The sequence below is a fragment of the Ammospiza nelsoni genome, chromosome 14 (genome assembly GCF_027579445.1).
Source record: "Ammospiza nelsoni isolate bAmmNel1 chromosome 14, bAmmNel1.pri, whole genome shotgun sequence".
NCBI lineage: Eukaryota > Metazoa > Chordata > Aves > Passeriformes > Passerellidae > Ammospiza > Ammospiza nelsoni.
The window spans coordinates 13,008,226-13,021,673 of NC_080646.1; the positions used below are offsets into that span (position 1 = coordinate 13,008,226).

At 42.9% G+C, this 13,448-nt stretch overlaps 1 protein-coding gene across 1 annotated transcript; it reads right to left on the bottom strand.

The window, feature by feature from the left end:
- Positions 1–3,406: 3,406 nt before the first annotated feature.
- On the bottom strand, positions 3,407–11,360 carry PYGO1 (pygopus family PHD finger 1). The gene is made up of 3 exons (XM_059482217.1): positions 11,305–11,360; positions 6,837–6,922; positions 3,407–5,096 (listed from the first exon to the last, which is right to left on the bottom strand). The coding sequence occupies exons 1-3, from the start codon at positions 11,351–11,353 to the stop codon at positions 3,975–3,977; spliced, it is 1,257 nt and encodes a 418-aa protein (XP_059338200.1). The 5' UTR covers positions 11,354–11,360; the 3' UTR covers positions 3,407–3,974.
- Between the last annotated feature and the right edge of the window lie 2,088 nt (positions 11,361–13,448).

Sequence of the window (13,448 nt, forward strand, 5' to 3'; positions counted from 1 at the left end):
AAAGACAAATGTTAAAAAGGTGCTACATTTTAACACCACTGATTTTGTAAAAATCTCAAACCATATAAGCATTTCACTTGCAAATATCACAGGCCCCAAACTGCAAACACTTTAAAACATTATTGACTGTGTGCATGCAGTTTCGCCTACTTCATTAATTGTCACATGCTTGAAATTAAGCCTGAAAAATGTGATTACAAAACTGGTTCTTAGATTAAAAACTTCAGAGGTCACAAAGTATAATCTTCTTTAAGCAGCCCCCAAAACTATAGTTTTCTTTTAAGTAGAGCAAACTTCATTACTTTTCTCTAGCTTCTTTCATGTGAAGATCTCAAATAAAAACTAGGCCTCTAAACAACCTTTGGAAGTAAGCATCAGTCCCATCTTCTTTCAGAAGAGACAAGCACAAACCTGCTAGTTTCAAGTTGTAGAAGGAATGAGTAAAATAGGAAGAAACAGGATTTTTGCTACCTGCCCTCTAGTCTGTATCCAGCACTGCCACTTACATGTTTTCTCATTTAAAATTGGTCACTAGCAAAAAAGTATTAAGGACAGCACAATCCAATTTATACCTGTCTATTTCAGCCTGAGGGAAAAAAAAAAAATTGGGAGCAATATAAGGCTGCATTTCTGATCATGACCAGAAACCATGTAAAAGGACACAGGCATTTCCCACAAAAATGTTAAGGTTTGCAAGATTTACAAAATCTTTGCAATATTTTTGGTGTGCAGCACCAGTACAATCTAAATCACCAGTAATGAAAGAAGCACATGAGAGTTCAATACAAATTGTTTCATGTATTACAAAAACCTCACCTATTCTAGCCAACCCTCCCTCCCTCCCACCCATCATTCTAGAACTAACTTCTACTGCTAATCAGCTGACATTTTCCTAGTACCTCACTAATTAAACATGATTGCTGTTTCTCCTGTGCATACTTGAACTACTACTTAGTCAACACATGCAGAGAAAATCAAAATATAACTGCTCTCTAGATAAAGAGTTCAAGTATGCCTAGAACATATCAGTAGGGCAAGCATATTGGCTGGATGACTTCTGGAGATCCTTGTCAGTCCTATCTCTAAGATCACTGTCCTAACAAGTGTGGAGTTGGTTGTTCATTTGTTTTTATTTCATATCATTGACATTTGCTAATGCCTTGAACTTACAAGTTAATAAATGAGGAAAATTTACTGGATTACAAACCCAATATAATACCAGTTTAGAAAAAAATCTAAAATAAATTGTTAGAATAAGTTTCATAAATACACAATTTAAGGCCGTATAAAATGATATTCCAGATGATTTTAAGTATTTAAGAATACTATGTTTAAATACTAATGTCCTGACAGCTAATCTAGAAAATAGTTGCCTAACTTCATGTTGGGTTGAGGAAAAGATTAAGAAATACATGGCTATTTTAAATGCAATGTCTGCTCCAAATGTCAAAACATGAATTGGACTTCTGAGAAGAAATGAGCCAAAATCTTCTCACAAGAGGCACGGGGTGGGGGAGTGGGAAAGGTAATAATATCATCACTGGAGCTTTGGTTGAATTTTCACTGAGCAAAATTCTGATTTCACTTACATTCCTGTAGGTGTGAACCAGCTCCATTATGTTCACAGTGCTAATTGTTGCAGAGATTAAACTGATTCCTAGAGGAACAAATCTATCTAAACAAGGTTTGGTTTAATTGCTACTTCAGGTAGCAAAAGCAAATTCAAACAGTCTGTCAGTCATTAGGAGAACTACTGAAGAATAAATCTCTTTAACAGAGGTTGTTGCTTGTTTGGTTTTTTTCTTGTTGGTTTTAAAATCACACCTCTAACCAAACAAGATTAATTCTAGTTAATGTATTAAATTAAAGCAACTACTGATGAAAACAGCAGCTCTGGATCTATCTTTTACTTTACATCTCCATACTGGAAAATCTCAAGATATGAAATATGTCACTTACACTCTAAATATTATTTTCTTTTTCCTGATGAGAGGAACACAAAAAAAAAAAAAAGACCAAAAACCAAAACAAAAAACCACAACCCAACCAAAACAAACAAACAAAACAAAACAGCCAAACAAACAAAACCACCCCAACAAAACACAAACAAACAAACAAAAAAACACAGCGGGGTACTACTGCACTTATACAGCAAAACTTTTCACTTTTAAAATAAAACAGATTGTGTAGATCTGCACAGGATCTTCCCGGAATGTACACAGTAGAGCCCATTTAAAATCAAACACAATGGTGAACTATCAAACAGGCCTTACTTTCACTCATTAGCATCGCTTACCATGAAAACTATCTCTTTATTAGATGACTGAATTCTCTATAAACTCCTATATCACTCATCATCACAGACCTGAAAAATTTATCACATTAAGGAACATGACTAGTACCTGTAAGCTTGACACATGATTTAACTACTGTTTAAAGACTGTTTCCAGCACAGTGGTACATATTCCAAGCAGAACCTGTTATCACAGTGCCTCCTTTTATTAGTTCCAAACAATATTTCTCTCAAAATAAACTTTCAGTTGCACATGCAACTTCATCACACGGCTAAGGCTGAACTGTTCAAGGCTAGATGCTTCCCAACATTCAAAAGAGAAGGGGAGTTATTTTTGAGATCAAGAATAAGATCAAATTACCCTTATTAAAATAGAATTTCTTAGCATCACACATGAAGCTCTAGTGCCATTCATACTTGTCAGTAGGATATCAGGTTTAGCAAAGGAGCTAAACTTCTGATTACTTAGTTCTGATGTGAGCTGAACTCACCTGATATGACAGCTGCATTTTCTTTCTTCACCATAGATTTCCTACCCCCTCACTGCAAGACTGGCTGAGGCAGTGGTGGGAATTTAGATTTAAGACTGCTAGCCAAATTATCAAGCAATTCAGAGAGCACACTCCATTGCCTTGCCCCCTCCTTCATGCCAACTGGGCTGTGTAAGCTCAGGGTGACTGAGCAGGCTGGAGCTGACAGCCCTAGGAGCTGGGCAGGATTTTCTGTGCACTACTTCATCCCCAATCCTCAGGCAGCACTGAGGCAGGAGACAGGGACCATCAGTGAGAAAGAATGAGAGAGAGGTGCATGACTGCACAACCGTGACAGGGCAAAGACTGCATCCCAAGGTATGTCCTCAAGATAGATGAATTAAGGTTACATGTGCAACCCTACTTCTGGCATTCTCTAGATTTAAAGCAGTGGACTTCATAAACTCAATGTGTTCTTCTTCCAATTTAATCTTATTTCACAACAATTTCCAAATAATGCAAGGCCTAGCAAGAGCCTTCAGCATATAATTGCTGAGAAGTCAAGAGATTATTGCCTTTTCAAGGAAACAGAAATGTGTAATAGTTAGCGGGTTTCATTGTGTTACTAAGCATGAATTCATGATTTTTGAATAGCACATTAATGCTTTACTTAAAAATAGGAAAAAGCACATACAAAATTCTCTGTATTTACCCTAAAATAACGACTATTAGTACTGCACATTCCTCCATGTCATCTCTACTATATTCAAAGAAAGGCTAGCAAGAACATCAATAACAGACATTCACGCCAAAAGAAAAAAACAAAGTAATGAGTACTTGCAAATATAGTACCATTAAAACCAAGCACTAAATGCTAGTGTTAGTTAACACATTAATATACACTAGCAAATTAGGGCTATTCGTACAGGCACATTTTTCCTTCAATAATGTTGTCAATGCTCATCCTACTTCCGATCAATTGTCAGTTACAGTTTAATCAGAAACAAAAAATATTCCATCCTGTAAAACATTAGCACACATAAAACTAAGAGTACAAAAGCTGAGATGGAAGTTTATGAATGAATACAGATTAGGGGGGAAAAAAGATGACAGCAATCAAACACAACTGATTGTCTGCAGAAAGTGAAGTACCCAATTTGTAACCGAATTTTCATAGCAAGTATTTGCTCCACTAGCAGCCATGGAGGCCGTCAGCCCTCTGTGTTCAGTGCAGGTGGCCCTGCCGTGTCTCTGGTGCGCATTAACTGCACATCCTTGTCAGCCATGCAAGTGTCACAGCCCCACACCGCCGATGCCTCCGCCGTGAGGAGCCCGTAGGCCGACTCTGTCATGCCTGTACAGACCCGGTGGAACCATTTCTGACACGAGGCTTCACACAGGATGGCATCCTGGTCATCGTTGACTTCATGTGTGCAAATCCCACACGGGTACACGGGCTCAGAGGACGAGTGTCCGTGACGACTGGGATGGAGGGGGGTCTTGCTGCTCTTTTCAGAGTTGCACCCTTCAGCAGTACCTCGAGGCTGGCGGGACTTGCTCTGGGTCCCATTTGAGTGGCCAGCACTGGTGTTCTCAGCACTGTTAGAATGGCTGTTATCCTGATTTACTGCATTGTTTCGAGTAACGCTTTTCAGGTCACTGTTACCTTGACTCACAACGTCCTCTGTCCTGTGATGATGCTGATGAGCAGCAGTGTTCTGGCTGGATGCTTTGCTTGCACCTTGAGTAAAGTCTTGCTTTTGTGCTGATGATTTTGTCTGGTTGTACGTGTTTGGTGGAGGAACAAAAGAATGGTTTGACTCTAGCTGAGAATTTGGAAAATTTGGATTGTTTCCAGGACCAAAGTTAGTTGGCACATCAGGGTGAGGTATCTGACCAGAATGGCCAAAGTTCTCCCCAGGATTTGGTCTGAAATGCTGAGCAGACATATTGACATTTTGATTCATCTGACCACTGCCATAAGGTGGTTGATTCCCAAAGCCTGGGTTATCATGAGGACCAAAGCTGAAAGAGTGGGGTCGACTAAAACCCATGCCAACAGGGTTTTGAGGAAGAGGATGTGGCTGGTTTCTGAGGGAGTAAGAGCCACCATATGGTGAGGACACTCTAGGCAGCATGTGAGGTGGCATTCTGAAAGTGTTATAGCCTCCAAAGCCAGGATAACCAGGATTACTAAAATATGGATTTCCTGAAGGAAGTGGTTTATAAGACACAGTATTATAGTTGTCATCAAATGGATTTGCAGCTACAAGGTGGTCAGAGCTTGGGTTCGGTGGTGGAGCATATTCAGATGGAGGAGGAAATGACGACCCCTACAAATATTTTAAATACAACACTTAAATTAGTTTTAGTATTTCCCTGCAAGATAAACCAACCACAAAGGCTCTGGATTAGCAATACAACTGCTGAAAGAACTGTTCAGCTGCTGTGTAAAATTCACCCGCTGTACCCTGCCAGGCTGTCTGAAATTTCAGAGGCAGGAGAGGAGCTTGAGCTCCAGATAATGTGGTGATTTATAGCAGTTTCAGAGTTTTAAAAAGTTTGCAGTTGAAAATACTACTTGATATGTGACTTCTATTTCATAATCTTTTACAAAAGACAAGGAACAATACAGAAATCCAACTGTCACAAACATACACAAAGTATTTCCAAATGTTGAAGAGCAGATTTGAAGCATTTCCCTAACTTCATTTTTGGGTTCATGTTACTGAATATACATCTCATAAGACAGCCCACTTCCATTAAGATATACAAACCTAATGGTACTATAACCCTAAAAAAGGCATTTAGAGTATAGGAGTCAGCAGGCTGGTATCTTCTATAGTCTGTGGAATATTCTGTGCTGTACATTTCTGTACCAAACAGCATTCAGTGACTGTGGACAGTCTGCAAAACATAGTCAGTAGGTATGAAACACGAGGATTATGCTCTGGTTACAGAGCATAATCAAGTGTTTAATGGAGCCCAGAGTCTGTTTAAATGTCAGCAGTGCAGTCATACAATTGAAATTCATTCTAGACTAGCCTGTAGGGAACACCTGCTGGGTTCACCCTCACACTAACTGTGCTCACAGAAAGCACTTCCTCTGAAGTACTAATGAACTAAGACTGAAAATTTATTTTAAAAAAAATGCTGCATTGCAAATTTTAACCTGGTCAGAAGGAACACAAGCTATTCTGCATGTCCTCTAGAGTTATTACCATTACAGAACATAAGGAAACTCCACTAAAAAAGAGGCGTGAAACCTTGTAAAGTAACAGAATATTTCTCAGAGCAAATTTCAGCATGACTACTTTAAAACAAAAGAAAAATGAAGAAAAGATCCACATCTCAATGGACTCTGCATAGGCCTAACAGAAAGGGATTGTTTTACCTATGTAAATAAAGGTATTCCCACTGGGCAGTACCAAATTAACAGATACTCTCACTCAAAGCTGAATGAATACACAAAGGAAAATTCAGCACTATAGATACCCAATTGCTTAAGATATTTTGTATTGAGGCTTTCTTTTCTGGAAAGAACAACTGCATAGAAATGTCACATTGCAAGGATTCACTGGAAAGGAGCTCTGCCTGACTTGGCTTTTGCTTGGAAATCACCTGGGGAGTATGCCAAGAGCTTGGTCAAAGCATTAACAAACTGTACTGATTCATTAGCCCACAAACCTACACATACAGAAATGAAAGTAAGGTAAGAAGTAGTCTCATGGCAACTACTCATGCTGTACCATGATTTCTACCAATGGCTACAAAGTCATTAAAAAAAAGTCTGCCTCAGAATCAGATCCCTATGGGAAAAATCCAAGTTATTGCAGTCTCACTGTGCTCCTCTCTTTATATGTTTTTGGCAACTTACCGGGATTAAAATAACTTCAGCAAAAATACTAGTATTCAGGAAGATTTCAACTTCAAAGTAAAACTGAAATACTTGCTATGTAGCTGATATTTGTGACAACAAATTGATATTCTGAACAATGAGAGCTCCTCATACCAGCAAACAACATTCGAGTGCACTGTTTATTAAGAATTCAAAAGAAGCAAAGGGAATTTACCTGTGTATTCGCTTTGCGCTTTTTCTTATCAGGGCTCCCAAGCTGAACTCCTGGTCCTCCTAACCCATCCAATCCACTGTCACCACCTACAAGATATCAATCAGTGCAGTACTACATTAATTTTATTGCAGACTGTATTGTAAGTTTCTCTTTAACTACCATAGCCTCAGATATCTGGTACAAATACTGAATTTGCATTGACTCTGGTGCCTTGTGCTGCAAGTGCTAAAGGAGCACACATCTGGAGGTGAGATAACATCCCTCCTACTCCTGTCTGCTACCACTTTCATGTCCCATTCATGCTCATTCTTATTGAAATAGACATTTCCATTTATTTTATTTTTATCTGTCCCTTGATTCTTAATATCTCCACACCACTAGTTAGAAGTATTTCTTGTTTGCATAAACCATAAAACTCTCAAAAGAACTGCAAAAAGCCAAGTCTAAGACTCACCTCTTAACTCATACAGACACTGCATCAGTGTAGCAAATATATAACAGATTGTTACAATCCACCATGAAGGAAAAGAAAAGCAAACAGTAGTAGGTCCATGAACAAAAACCACTGAAAACTTGCCATGTTGTTTAGACTAATCTCCAGTTCATCAAATCTAAATTTCACTAAATGCAAGACTTGATCAAACAAAAAGACACCTGCCAATAATCAGTGAACAGCCCACCTCTGCAGAAACCTTATAAAATAACTGAGCAAGTCTATCCTGGCACAAAAAAAAAAGAGAAAGGAATGTTCATTTCACTGGTTGCTCAATCAGATTTCACCCTGAGCAATACAAAGAGAGATCTGTACTTCCCCTGGGATTCTCCACCTTTCACAACAGTGGGACAAGCTCTCAAATTTGTATAAATCGTGGCTTCCATTTAAAAACCCTAGTTAGACCATGAGTGAGGAATAAATCTGGCAGTCTCATTACTATCCCAGTCTGTCTTCACAGGCTCAAGTGAAATTGCCATAATATGGGAACACAAAGAAACCTCTGAGCTGAAGTATGAGAAGTATTTTCAGGTGATACCAGAGCAACACATGTTAAAGTACTAACATCATTATATTAAGAAACTATATTAATTCTTTTTTATCCCAGGCCCATTAGGATAATAGCTTATTTGCTCTTTTATATTAATATATAGTAACAGCACAGAACAGTAAGCAGGCAATCCAACCTAAAAATTTTGCTGTTGTTTGTTTAAAATTGATATTCAGAATATGAGTCAAACTTTATCAAGATGCAAGCATCCAGCTGAACACACAGGTCCTCATTACCAAAGACAACCTGGAGATAGCTGTGAATTATCAAGAGTATTATGCAAAGCAGCACAATGTATGACATTACACTGCTCTGTTAGACAAGTGTTCCCAGCAGACAGGTAAACCAGCTTTAGGAATATTCAGCAACATAACACAACATCTCTTCTCACAGGGAAGCAGCAGTCCTATTGTACACAGACCAAAATATCCAAGTTATTTGAAATACTCCTGATCAAGGAGAGCTGACAAATTTTCACTCCCAGCACTTCCTCCAGGCCTCCTTTTTTTTTTTTTTTTTTTTTTTTGAGGTTTCAGGGAATTTACCAGTCCTACTTCAAGTAAGAATCCAATTCCGCCTCAGCTTTAGTAAGTTCCTTTTGGATCTAACTGTCACTGTTAAAATTTGATTTTATTTTTCATTACACATAAGGAAGATGCATGGACATCCCAGATCAACACCTATCAAATTTTAAGTCTGAATTTCAAAGACAAGGGCATAATGTCACAATCAAGGTCTCAAAATAAATTCAAGTTTGCACATAGCATACATATTGTGGTCTAAGGTACAATCAGAGAAACTAGGGATTACTCTTTAAAAAGAGACCTTTTTGCCTTGATTTAGAAGATAAAATCCTGCACATACTAAGTGTGCTATGAAGCATTGCCACTACATTACCTGTAGATACTAAATGACTACAGCATAAGGCTTTACATAAAGAATGATGGCAAATTTTCCCTAAATTTCAACTTTATAAATCATCTTTATAATCTATTTTCTCAAAACTGTTCCTATACTTTCTATCAGCTTCTTCTCCAGCATTCCTATAAGTTTATACTAAATTTAGTGTAAGATCGCACTCTGAACACTAATCCTCACAACTGAATAAATTACACTCCTTTTCATGTCCCTGTACTCTTAAAAAATAATTGACATTAGCTACTGATAGCAAAATATTCCAAATATCCAGATTTCTTTTAATAAATTCAACAATAGCAGCACAGACATCAGTAAATTTGTGATCAAGTAGAATACTTAGGGTCATACACAAGTGCTGGTTTACAGTAGCTGAAGTTAAGACTTTACAAAACTACATATAAATTCCCTCTCTGGGACATCATTCTTCAAAAGCATCAGCATATTAACATGAGAATTCCAGTGACAAGTTCCATCAATTTCTACCTGAATTACTCTCATCAGCAAAGCCATTCATATGCCTTGGTTTACAGAAGGGAGTCCTGTGTCTGGAAAGGCACAAAGCTTTTGTATTGTCACTTCTCACTGTGTGAGGCCAATGATTTAATTCAGCCCTAAGAATTTATATTTTCCCTGTGGGTTCTATAATGATTTAATTTATACATGAAGGAAACAGAATGTTAGTCCTAGCATACCTCCAAAAAAGGAGTGAAAAAGGCTCATTTTCACGAAGCCAAAATAAACTTTCCACAAAGTCACTTTTGGTACCTACCACACAGACTTGCATTAATAGGAGTACCAAACATTTTGGAATGCTGAAATAATGAAAAATTATTCATTGTCCAAGACTAATTTTTTGGGCAAAAATACAGTCCTTTTGATTGGGACATCACCTATCTCATGGATCTAAAGATACAAATACATATCTGATAACTATTCCCCTATTAAACTACAGATAAAATTAATTTCAGCCATTCACACTTGGGCAAAGGAGAAGAGATAAGCCTCATATTCTCTTTTACTTCATACATACCTAAGATAGGCATTTTCAGTGTTAGTTAGGAGAACTGCAAGCTGTAGTTTGGTTTACACATTAAGGGATTTTTACTTTGCATGTAATTTATGCCATACTTAACATACTGCAAATACAGTATGGAATATTTTCATATCCACTGACAAATCTCAGTCTAGGTTTTTATTACTTTATCTCAGTAAGAACATTTTCCCAAGAAACATAAATGGCTGAATAAACTTTTCATTAGAAGCAGAAAACTAAAACTAGTCTAATTTCAACCAAATTTGGTGAGCCTGTTCTGTGGCCCTGAGACTGTAAACAGTTTTGATAATAAACTGTAATCAGGTGGAACTCGGTGGGTAACTCCAGCATGTGAACCCATATATGCTTAAATATTTGCAGAATCGGGGCTTGAGAGTGGAGGAGTCTAATGAATCCCAGTCTCCTTTGTAACACTGCTGGGTGTCTTCATTCTCTCATTTTCAAGCTTGCAATCCAGCTGTTATTATAGCAGTTTTAGAAAAGCAAACTGTAAATCAATGACAATATGCACCGTGGAATCCACACCTTTTCCCACTTATCCAACCAGAAAAAAAGCTTAAAACAGCAAGAACAATAGAATTCCAGGGGCAAAAGAGGAGACAAGAAAACAAGAAGCACTAAATTGCAAATTTTATAATTTTGCCGTGATTTTCACCCAATTCAGTCACCCATCCTGCTGTCTTTGATTATTTCATTCAGAGAGGCATTTCTGTGTCTAAGGACTATAAGGACACAACAATCACTACGCAGGCTGATGTGCTACTGCCATTAAAGTCAGCTGCACTGCCGAAGTCGGAGGAGACCCTGCATTTCTGCCCTCCTCCCTACTCCTTTGAAAGAAACGCATACCTCAAACCTCACCAGAGCCATACACCAGTGCTATAAGTAAAGAATAATATTTCGATTTTTTTCTTTTTTCATTTCCCGAAAAGGGAAAGACAAAACCCTCACCAGACTCAAGCACAGGAGCCAGGACTGGGGGCAGAAGAGCGAACGCTCAAGTGTAATTTATGGGCTCTGCATCAGCACGAACTCGGACATGTGGCACTGCCGCCGTATTCCCTTGCACCAGCAGTATGCTCGCTGCATACTAATGCGCTGCACATCCCCAGACACACAGAGACAGGACCGCACGCCGCCCTCCCCCGCGGGCACACCTGCGCGCACGGCGAGCCCCGGGGCTGCTTTTCAGGGCCCGCAGGCTGCGGGAGCCCGCGGGGCCCGGCCGGGCCCCACCGACCAAACTTCGAGCGGCCCCCGCACCGCCGGCCCCGCGGCAGCCGCAGGGAGGGACCGCGGCGGGGGCGGCCCGGCCCGCGCTGCGCGGCGCGGGGAGCCCGGCGGGCAGCGGCGGCGCGGGCGGTGCGCGCATCCCGCGGCTCCGTCAGCGCTCCGCACGGGAGCCAGGCCCCAGCGGCGGCCACCCCCGGGCCCGGCCCAGCTCTCGCCGTACCTCGGGATCTCTTCAGCGCGATGGGGTCCTTCTCCTGTTCCGCTGACATTACAGACAGCAGCGCATGGCTCCCAGGGCGGCAAGAATCGGGGCTCTTTGATGCTGCTGCCGCCGCCGCCGCCGGCCCGCACCCCGCCCCCTCCGCCCCCGCCTCCTCCGCCGCCGCCCCCGCCCGCCGCTGCCCTCGCCGCCGCCGCCCCAGCAGCGGAGCTATGAGACTTTGCAAAGTTTGGGCGCGGGAGGGCTCCGCTACAGCCCGCGGCGGGGGCCAGGCCAGGCGGGGTCCGGCGAGCGGAGCGCCGCCGCCCGGAGGCCGCCCGGGGGTCCGCGGAGCGCCGAGCCGCGCCGGCCAGGGCCCCCGCAGGCTGCAGGCGCCCGCCTCGCCCGGCCCCCGCCGCCGGGGCTGCCGGGCCCCGCGCAGCGCCCCCGCCGGACACGGCGCCGCTCAGCGCGCCGAGCCCCCGCTGCCCGCCGGCTCCCGGGCGCGCAGGGGCGGCAGCGCCCGCGGGGCGCTCCGCGGGGCTCCCCCTGCTCCCGCCATGAGCGCGGCGGGACTCCCGGCCCCGGCCGCGCCGCCGCTAGGAACAAAGGCGCCGCGCTGGGGCGGCTCCGCCGGCGCCTCCACCCTCCACTCGGCCACCGCCGGGACTCGGTTCGGCCGCGGGACATCCGCGGGACGGGCAGGGGCCGGCGGCGCCCGTGAGCGCGGGGGCCGCGGCAGAAGCGGGCAGGGGCCGCCTCGGCCGCCGTGCGGGCGGAGTCGCTGGCCGGGACCGCGTCCGGGGCCGTCAGGGGTTCCACGGCGCGGCTCCGGTGCGGCACGTGCCTCACGCCTGCTTCCCGCCCCCGGGCTGCGGCTCCCGTTCTCCTGCCCACGCTGCGGGGGTGTTGAAGCGCTGGAGCACCGCGCTCCGGCGGCTCCCGGACCTTATCCCCGGAGGGGTTCCCCACACCGGGTGTCGCCCGCCGGCCGGGTCTCTGGCCTGAGGATACCGCACAAACCACCGGGCCCAGCCCGTGCCCTCACGGCGTAGGTAAACCCTGCCGAGCCCTTAAAAACACACGGGACAGATAAATCGCTGCCGGTGTCGGTGTAATCTTGTGCAAACACATTCTGCCTCAAGTAGCTGAGTTTTAGAGGTGTTCAGCGTGCAGTTCTTGATCTAGATGAAAATTGTTAATCAACTGCATTAAAAGTACCATTTGAATAAAGATTTATTCTCCCTATAAGGATAAAAAATGCCCAGCTGTACGGTATTGGGTTTGCTCACGTGCCTGACTTCTAAATACTTGTCAGTGCTACTTCTTTATGTACCTTCTTGTTAGAAGGGTAGTTGATACTTTTGGTATGGCTATTACTTAGTTATGCAAAATGCAAAAGTGAAGTGGAGAAAGTAATTCAGTTTATGTTGATTTCTGTCCTTCCCTAGACATCACTTTTATTTGTCCACAGTCTCTTACTTTGCAGCGATCCCAGATGCGCATACCTCAAAGTACAGCACACCACCAGTATTCTCATGGGATGTGCTGCTTGATTCTGTGTAATCTTACTGAAGAGAATATTAGCAAGGTGGGTGTGAGCTTGTCTATATTTGGAGGAAGATGTGCCTTATCTGTGAAGAGATTTGCATTTTGTGTGACAGAGCTTGCTGCAGGCCTAGCTGATTCTCCCCGGGCTGCAGGAGCTTTGTGCACGGCTGCCGTGTAATGGCATGTAGACTGTAATTATGGATGCGCAGATTGATGTCACCGAGTCTGTGAAGATTCCTACGGGGACATTGTCTGCATCAGAAATGGGAGCTGGGAATTCAGATTTAACCCAGTGCTCTACTTGCAAAAAATTATGTCTGTTTTGCTGTTCATCCAAATTCAGCTTTTAACTGGCTCCGGTCTTTTGTGAGCAATCTGTGGGAATCCTGTTGGACTCACTTCTAAACTCTCATTGGAAATAGCTGATGTGGTATCTGAAAGGAACTAATTCACTGGCTCAGGTGCCTGCTACACCAGCATCCCAAATATTTCCCAAAAATCTACAGTTCTCATTATGACACACAATTCACTGCCTGATAAGCCTCACTGGTCATTGGTTGTCCTTAAAATTACCCCAACATTTCTTCCTTTCAAAAGCTGGCATTAATTAAGAA